The sequence below is a fragment of the Thalia democratica genome, chromosome 9, assembly GCF_965202585.1.
Source record: "Thalia democratica chromosome 9, ktThaDemo2.hap1.1, whole genome shotgun sequence".
Classification (NCBI taxonomy): domain Eukaryota; kingdom Metazoa; phylum Chordata; class Thaliacea; order Salpida; family Salpidae; genus Thalia; species Thalia democratica.
This window is the reverse complement of record NC_139173.1, coordinates 10119499-10128912: the sequence shown is the minus strand read 5'-3', so window position 1 is coordinate 10128912 and position 9414 is coordinate 10119499. Positions and strand designations below refer to the sequence as shown.

General features: G+C 25.5%; 1 protein-coding gene across 1 annotated transcript; it reads right to left on the bottom strand.

The window, feature by feature from the left end:
• Nucleotides 1–781: 781 nt before the first annotated feature.
• LOC145844793 (choline/ethanolamine transporter flvcr2a-like) lies at nt 782–5612 on the bottom strand. The gene is made up of 8 exons (XM_082952214.1): nt 5342–5612; nt 4421–4542; nt 3799–4018; nt 3437–3604; nt 3163–3236; nt 2683–2786; nt 1129–1234; nt 782–856 (listed from the first exon to the last, which is right to left on the bottom strand). The coding sequence occupies exons 1-8, from the start codon at nt 5610–5612 to the stop codon at nt 782–784; spliced, it is 1140 nt and encodes a 379-aa protein (XP_082808340.1).
• Between the last annotated feature and the right edge of the window lie 3802 nt (nt 5613–9414).

The following is a 9414-nucleotide window of genomic DNA, read 5'->3' as shown; positions in this document are numbered from 1 at the left end:
CATAAATAAAAATAATAGCATTTTGTTTATTTTTCCGGTGAGCTTGTTTCAAATGTGTTTCCATCAAACAGTGTTTTTTTTAATTTAGTACAAAATTTAGTACAAATTAAATGTAAAAATTTGATAAAGTTTGTGTAAAGCATATAAATTAGTGCTAGTTTTAACAACTAAAGCTGAGTATTAATTTTAAAACAAACAACTAAGTTTAAAACACTTCGCTGTTAACAGGTAATTAGTTACAATACATTTTGTATTTATAAAGTAATGAGCTTGAATAAAACAAAATTACTTTAGTTAGTTATTAATTCTTTTTAGCAAAATAAAGTTAAGCACTATAGGCTAAATTTTATTTTTCTGTTTCTATCCACTTAAACATTATACTACAGTTTTATTTTTATTTCTATAGAACTAAAATACAGTATTTTGTAATAAAATTAAATGCACAATAAATTGTGAAAAATCGGCATTAGTTATCGTTTAACTTTATACTGTAATACAAAGTATTAAAAAAGTAACTCTGTTAGAAACTATTTATTATAGATAACTCATACTAGAATTTAAGTGACAAATTTAAACAAGGAGCTTACATACATCGCATTTACTACTAATTTGGTTTAGATTTAAATCGCTTCACTAAAGCTTTGAAAACAAAATTTCACAACACGTAAAAAACAAATACTAACTTGAGTTAAAAGCAAATATTATTATTAGCATTAAGCCTTTTAAATTTGGAATTTATAGATGTGAGCAACAAAGCTGCTATCAGTAGAATTCCCGCCATTTACATACTTGCAGCGATAAAAGATACTTGGTACATCAGTCCTTCCATTACAAACGTCGTTATTATTGTGAACACCTATTGAACGATTTAATAACAATATTGTTTTGTTTTTTATAACAGAGACATAGTTTTAGTATTTTATTAAAGTTCTTGATCTATAAAACTTAATCACCTTGTTTTTACAGCTTATGAAATTTAAATAACTTGTTTTAACTTTGTTTCTGAAATTTAAAATATAAATTTTGTTTGTTTTGTTACAATCAACACAGTTTTTTTTTTTAGTTTTTATGAACAACTTTTATGAAGCTTTTGAAATTTTTACAATAAATTAAAATGAATAAGTTAACCTGAGCTGATATGTTGAGAAGTCCAGTAGAGATGGCCTCAGTAATTGGATAAGTTATTTCTCCTGCTAACTCATATCCCACTGGTAAAAATCCAATCATAGTAAAACTGTTTGTACTTAAATGTTAAATAAATAGTTATGAGCTCGATTCGTAGTAGTTGAAGAACATAGCAGTTTGCAATAAAACTTTTGAATAAGCAGTTTTGCAAGTTAAAAAAAATTAAGTTTTAAAATGTTAAAAGATTGATTATAAATGATAAAATTGATTTTTAAGTAAGATTAATTGTTGAGTTATGACAGAAACCATAAAGAACTTACTTAAGTTGAAATATAACAATGACAACATATGTTTATTAAAGAACATTCTTTGCACTTTAATTCATGCAAACAATATCTAGCTTCTATTACAATATTTTGTAGAATTTTAAACTAATTGCTCATCTTTATTTTTATTTAACTTAAAGTTTTATAATAGTCTACTAATTTAGTGTTTAATAAAATAATTAAAAAATATATAACTAGTTAAAGTTTTTTAATAAGAGTTATTTTAAACACTAGTTAGAAAAGATAAATTTATAGGAAAAAACTCTAATTTATTTAAAACTTTATTATGCTATACTTAAAACTATATTTTCTTATTTACTACTAAAATTTTTTAACTAAAGTAGTTAGAAAATACATACTTTTTTTAGTTTCTTAAACAAAAAATAAAAAAGTATAAACATAACCTTTCTTTTTTAACTTACATTTTATAAATAACTTAATCATCTTTATTTAGCTTAATTTAAGTATAATTATAGCACTTCTTATGTAAACATTTTTTTAAATTAAAACGAGCAATCTTCAAATGTTTTTAATAGGTACTAGGCAACTTTTAAATATTTAACAATTAAGAAAAAAAACTTGCAACACGTACCTAAGCATTCCTAGGATCAAATAATAAATCCACATCTGTCTCAAATGCATAGTAATAGCGAAGATAGTAACGCCAAAAGTTGTTAGTGTCAACAGAACTATTGCAGTTGATCTGTTTTAATTTTTGACCAATAGTACAAACACAAGATAAGTTGTTTTAATTTAATAAGTTATTTTTTTACTTTGAGATTAAAATAAGCTACATTTTTTTAAAAATAACTTATTTTTTTAATATTTAATATTTAAATATAACGTTTTGCATTAAATAAGAAAATGAAAAATAGAAGTAGCTTTGTACTTAGTTGTGTCTTTGTCTTTATTTAGTAAATATTGCTTTACAGAAACTTAAAATTAAAAAAAAGGTATATTACTTAACATTTTTTCAACATAAACAGTTTTTGAAGTAAGTAAAAAAAAAAAATTCTAAGTTAATACCGAGCATTGTAAGTCTAAAATTTATTATTTATTGAATTACAAAAAAACGCTCAAAAAGTTTGGTTCAAGGATCTGGGATGCAAAAAATTATTTCGTTTAAAAGTCATTCACCACAGATACTGTTTAATGTCTTGTCCAGGACTCAATAAGTTAACAGTTTTAGTAGTTTTAAAAAAAGTTATATTTATTATATGATACGACTAACTTATAAGCTTTAGTTTTGTCGAGTAGGAACCCAACTGTTAGAACCCCAATAACACCCGTGGCCACCATGAAAACTGCGGAAATGTTTATCAAGCTACCATCACCCTGTTTGTGCAATATCCAAAAAGTTATGAAAATGAAACTTTAAAGCTTAATTCAAATAAACTATTTTTAAGAACTTTTTTTGCATATTTGATCTATTTTTTTATTTAATTTTCAGCTAGTTTACAATTTAAAGAAAATTAAGATTTATAGAATATTCTATCCTTAAATAGAAATAAAAGTTTGCTTTATCGTTATATGGTGTTTATGCATATGAGTTTATATTTTCTTTTTTCATAAATCTACATATTACGCGTAAAAATAACTATTAGTTTAAGTACAACTTTTTTAATAATTTTAGAGTAAACTGTTTTATTAGACATTATTTAAACCCAGAGGTACTTTAATTTACTAGTTAATTGTTATGAAAAATTCCAACCTGATAGTTGAAATAGGGAGCAGACAAAGGGGTTAGAAGTGTACTTATTGCGTTGTATGTACCAGTATTTATTCCTGCAAAATTATTTTTTTAAATTTTGAACAAACATACACTTTTTATATTAACCTAAAGTAATTAATATTTGCGCTTTTAATTTGTGTGATATACTTGAGTTTTGTCAGCATTGATCACAGTTTTTTTGCATAATAAGTGTATTTAATTTAACGTTGCACAGTTTAGATGAAAATAATAAATCTATAAAAAATTAAATTACCAAACGAAATTAGAAGAAGAATAAAGTGCTTATCAACACACAAGGTTTTCAGTGATAAAAGAAACCCTCCATCACAAATGTTTTTGTTTGAAATAACAGCATTTATTTTGTTTGAGCTTCTTCTCGACCCGGCTCTGCTAGGCGGACTTGATGGTTCATCAGTTACAACTGAAAAATGTTTTCTCAAACATTGTTAGAAAAATAAAATATCTTCAAGTTTTACATTTGTTCTCAAAACTACCTGTACTGAAAAATTAACGTTTAATACTAGGGTTTCAAAATAAATAAAAAACTTACTTTTATACTATTGTCTTATTAAAAAATTAATAAGAAACTTAAACTACTAAATGAGGTCATACTACCGACAAGATTCAACAAGGTAACAAGCAAGCAAACTCCGACAGCAGTGAGAAACACCAGGTTCATACCGGCTTGAACCGCAGGTCTCTCACCGACCTCTGCTGTCTTGTTCATCTTCACTATGATGTGGTTGTTTGTGGTGTTTAAACTCGTGAAGAAGACTCGGTTCGAATATGACGGTACTACGAATGTCGGAACTAGAAACCCTAGTCCTATGCCAATCTGTGTTTTTTATTAAGCGTTGTTTACGACATATATTTTCAAAAAAGTATTTTTACAAAAGTTTGCAAGCTAAGCTTTTTTTGTTTTTTATACAGACTCTCTAAGACTTAGAGTCAATAAAAAAGTTTTATTTTCAGTTTAACTAGTTAGTTTTGTGAAAGCATAAGCATAAATTAAAAGCAACAAACTCGATTTAGTAAATAATTTTCAAAATATGTTTAGTAATAGCCTAAAAAAGTAAAAACTTGTTTTTTTTTACAAGCTTCTTATTTATTGTTTTTTCAATCTGAAAAGTGTTATTACAGTGTTTTGAACTAAACATATGCTGGTTTTAATATGTATTTTAGGTTGAAAAATAACATTAAGTGTACAACTATTTTATAAAAGCAAAAATTGTCGTACTTGGTTTCCGAAAACTCCAATAGAAGTTGCTGTAGACACTTGTGAAGATTCGAACCACAGTGAAGCCAGATAAGCAGGTACTTCTATTACAAATGATTGAGCAATTGAAGCAAAAAACTGACCTTTTAATAATATTTTTTTGTGCATTATCTATTTTGTTAACAATAGAAATCTCCATTTAAATTACAACCAATGTAGATTGTTAGGTTACTTATTACTACGATCATTAAAACTAAAGTTATTAGCTTCTAACTAAGTTATTTTCTCAAACCATAGAAAATGTTAAATTTAGTACTTATAAAAAGATGTTTACGTATAATGCTTAGCTTTAAATATTCATAAAATTAATAATAATTTTTTTGATACACTTTTTAGTTTACGTTTTGTCAAAGAATTTTTATTTTTATGTTTTGTTTTTATTTTAGTACGTTTATTTAAACCTTATATAGATTTGCACAGTGCTATTGCTCATATATGCTAAACGTTAAAACTATAAACATTTATATACAAAGCTTGTACCTTTTTTTTTCATAGTTTTTGAAAATATTATTACTTTTTATTAAAATACTGTGTATTAAAAGTTTAAGACTTTAATGCTTTGGAATCAAAATATTTGTACAATTTTTTTTGAATACTTCGATTTTGACAGCAAAATTATTTTCAGTTATCAATATAAAGAAAATGTATATAGTTTATTAAAAAATCACGGTTTTATCAAATATTAGAATAATCTTAAATCTACAACTGTAAATTAATATTTAAGATAAAAAAAAACCATTTAAAGATAGCAAGGAAACATAACGATTAGGTACTAAACGGTTTTAATCATTAAATTTTTAACTCTAACATTAAAAAAAAAGTACTCTAACAATTAAAACTTAAAGTAAAACATTTTTAAGACTTTTAAACTATTAAAATAACCTAAAACGGTAAACGTTAGCCTGTGTGGGTCCACAGAGACGACCTTGAGCAGCGACCCAAGCAGGCTGACCAGCGCGCTGAACACCAGCACATTCCGCAGCCCGTGTCTTTCTAACGCCCACGACGCGACGAATATCAGCGGGATGGACAGGCCGTGGGACATCAGTGTGAGCGAGGACACGACCACCTCATCGGTGGACCAGTAGACGATGGCCGAGGAAGTGAGAGTGTTGTACTCGACCCATTGGTAACTGCAAGACGCTGATAGCATGCAAAAAACTGCGAGTATCAGCCATCTGGGTCATCGAAAAAAAAAATAATTCACTGTTAGTATTTATTATTAATTTGTATAAAGGTCTTTTTTTTTTGATTTTTTGAAAATATTTTTGCTTTATTTTTTTTTAATTTAAACAGATAAAAACTTTTTGCTGATATTTTTTTTATAAAAATATCTAGTTATGACTTATTTTATACTTGTTTTACTTATTGTACATTTCTATGTACAACGCTTCCGAAGTTTGTTAAAATTTAAATTTCCATGTATGCTTTTAGGAAATTAAACAACAAACTAAAGTTGTTAAATAAGATTTTTAAGCAAAATAAAGTAACGCAAGCTATAAAAAGACACAATAATAATTGTTTTTAAAAGGCAATATAAAACCACATTAAGAAAATCTAAACATATTTTGTTTTAACTAAAGATAGAAACAAATAGCTTGTTTTTGTCAGAAAATCATAACTTTCTCTTTATATTAAGAACTTTTTTAAAGGTTAACTTTCTTATGAAAACTAATTTAATTGGTGCTAGTTTAGACTAAACTTTTGTTTACTACTATTTTTGTTCATCCCTGAAAGTTAAAAGCTGAAAATATTATAAAAACTTAAAAGTAACAGTTATAAATTTATACACCTTTTTCTATAAACTTTGATTGTTTCGTAGTTCTGATTTTTAAAACTACTTTCCTCTACTGAGTAATCTTGATCTTCACTGCTTTGAAAAGCATTGTAAACACTGTAGTTGTTTTTAGCATTTATCTTACTTTTCTCATCATTATTTTCTGATTTTAAGCCCATCATTCATCTATTTTTTAATAACCTTTTTTTTAAACTTGGTATTAAACTACTAATTTATTGATAAAAAATCTTATGTTAAGTTGTTTATTTTTATTTTGTTTATAAATTCATAAAAAACTAATAATACTAAATTTTTTTTTTTCGTTGAGATGGAAAAAGTTGTTTGATTTAACTTATGTTTAGAGCATATTTTAAATATGGGTATTATAAGGCTAAACAGTTTGTTATTTGATCATTAATCTTTGATAAATTTATACACAAGTTCTTTAAATATTTAGTTTTGTTACAGTTATTTTGTCAAAACTTTATCTTTTTTTTGTAAAACTTATTAAAAATAGGCGCGTATGACCTACAACTATATTTTTTATTGACACCTTCTTTCAAAAAAGACAGACTGAATTGGAATGTTTGAATTTCAATAAGACGGATGTTCAGTACACAGTATGTAGTCTTTTTAAGAGTAATACTTCAGTTCTAAAATATCTTTAAGACAATGATATTATTAAAAAGAATACTTTTTTTAAACGTAGCTTAAACTATTTACTATTAAATTAAATGCGTAATTATAAGTTTCTACTACTTTTTGATTTTGAAAAAGTATGTTTTTAGCTAAAAACTACTTCGCGAGCCGCAGATCTTTTCTTTACAAGCCGCAATTTGCCGACTTCTAGTCCAGAAAGTAAGTATAAGTTTTAGTTTTCTCTGTTATAGTCATTAACAAAACTTATCTAAAGACATATTTAAAACAATTTTGGTTGGTAATATTTCAATTATACAAAATAAATTCGCGTATCTGCTAATGATCATAAAAAACATAACTACAAATTTTTAAGTTGTAGACTTTCTGCAAACTTAGTTGAAGGAGCTTATTCTATTTTTATCATGTTAAACTTTTTCTTTAACTTAAAAATAACTACTTCAATTGTATTGGAACAAATATTTTTATTTGTACTGTAAACTTACTTATTGATTATGTTGTTAGATATTTAAAAAATATCGGTTAAGCATGTTACTATAACACTGTTGTAGATTACAATATTTTTTCTAAACCAATTTATCTTTTAAATTATACTGATTTACAATGACTGATAGCTGTAACAAAGGTTTCAGCAACTAAGTACAATAAAAGTTAAAATTATGCAGAACTATTATTAAATGTAGTGCTTCTTTTCTTGTTTTTAACTATTTAGAGTTGTTTTAATAATAATAACTGAAAATAACTAACTTAAAGTTACATAAAAAACTAACCCAGTTTCAAAACAGTGTGTTATCCTTGACCTTTTAATGGTTTTTAAGGTGATAAAGCAAATTATAAAAAGTTAAACGATAAAATTAGAACTTGCAAGACTTTTAAAAACATTCTTTTATTTTTCATCAATCAAATTATGTATAATTAAACAAAAATAAACTGTTTCATATTTATACTTTAGAGTCAGTTGTAAAAATATGAAAAGAAAATTTATCTATCAATCTTCAAAATATATACAGTACTTAAGTTTTAAAAAAAGTAGGTGATACATATTATAAACAATAAGAACTTGTTTTAAAACTATTTCAAGCTTTAATACTTTATTTTTATAAAACTCCTAAAAAAATGGTCCTGATTATCTCTCAATTACTAAAATTTTAAACATAAAGTAGCTTAAAACTTACTTCTGAATATATTTTACACTAAACTACAATTCAATTTATATTTTACAAGTAGTTGTACTTTTTGCAACACTTATGTTTAGTTTTAAATAACACCCACATCATTTTGTTTCCTGTATGAATATTTAAAAATTTCGAGTGAATTTAGATACTATTTCAACTTACTAACTACTTAAACGACTGTATACAAAATATATAAAAACTTGACCATTAAAGACACAAAATTTTACTTTTTGGAATTCGCGACCAACTTTTTAAGATTACTAGTATTTTCAAAGAAAACATTGTTGAAAGTCTACTCGTCGAAAGAAATCATGAAAGTTTATGATATTTTACCATGAAGCTACAGTTTGCGTCCTATTTGTCATGCAAAGTTCAATACAATGTTTACTAGGCAAAACAGCGGGTACGCTTGTTTTGAAGAAGACCAAAGAAAACACCCGTAAAAGTGTACAAAGTCTAAGACTTTGTAGACTTTCTTGTGCCGCGAGACAAGCTCAAAGTATTATTAAAAGTTTAATAATGCCACAAGCTGTCGGTAGACCCAGGTTTTAGGTTACTATCTTAATTGATAAAAGAAGATATAGGTTATATAATTTTTTATTTAATTTTATTTTTTCCTCTCCAATAAGAGGTTCTTACTTTGACTGGCCGTATTTAAAAGGTTAGTTAGAAATTTTTACATCAGTAAAAAGAATTTGGAGGCTAGCTAAAGATTTATTAAATAACTTCAAAATAAAAACTGTTCACCTCTCCAACTTAATTAATAAAACGTTGTGGATCTCATCTAAGCCTTAGTTTTACATAAAACTTATCCTACTAAGTTAGTTCCAAGTTTATTTAGTATGATTATTTTAAAATTTTCAAATGTTATTTTCAAACAATTTTATTTATCAATATAGGACAAATCCATTTAAAACTTGCATGTAACTTGTTAGCTACATATTGCTGGTTTCAGTAATAAAAATTATCAAAAAAAATAATTAATCTTAGAAAAAAAATCCAAGTGTTATATATAAATAATGTAGGTAGCCGTTATTTTTTTTAAATACTTTAATGTATTCTGATGGTAAATTTCTTAAATTCTGGCGAAAATTATGGTAAATTTTTTTGTAAACAACTTTTAAGGAATTGTAAATGAAACACACAAAATAATATTTGTTTTGTAATTTTTAACAATAATGGCTTTTATAAACTTGTTATAACTTTTGGATTTGACAGTTTTCTTTTTGTATGTGTGTTGACCACTGGGTTTTGATCTTGCAAAATTCAACTTAGAGAGTAAACTTTACATACAGTAAACTTTTCCATGTATGATGTTCAAAAACTTTTTTGAATTCATATAGTGC

Bases quoted from the DNA above. Each gene is read 5' to 3' on its own strand.
- LOC145844793 (XM_082952214.1), bottom strand. From the start codon at position 5,612: ATGCTATCAGCGTCTTGCAGTTACCAATGGGTCGAGTACAACACTCTC. The intron at 4,543-5,341 runs GTTATTTTAATA...TATTATTAAAAG, and splicing joins GCTAACGTTTACCGTTTTAG to GTCAGTTTTTTGCTTCAATT. The intron at 1,235-2,682 runs GTTAGTCGTATC...AAGTACAAACAG, and splicing joins GACAAAACTAAAGCTTATAA to TTTTACTATGATTGGATTTT.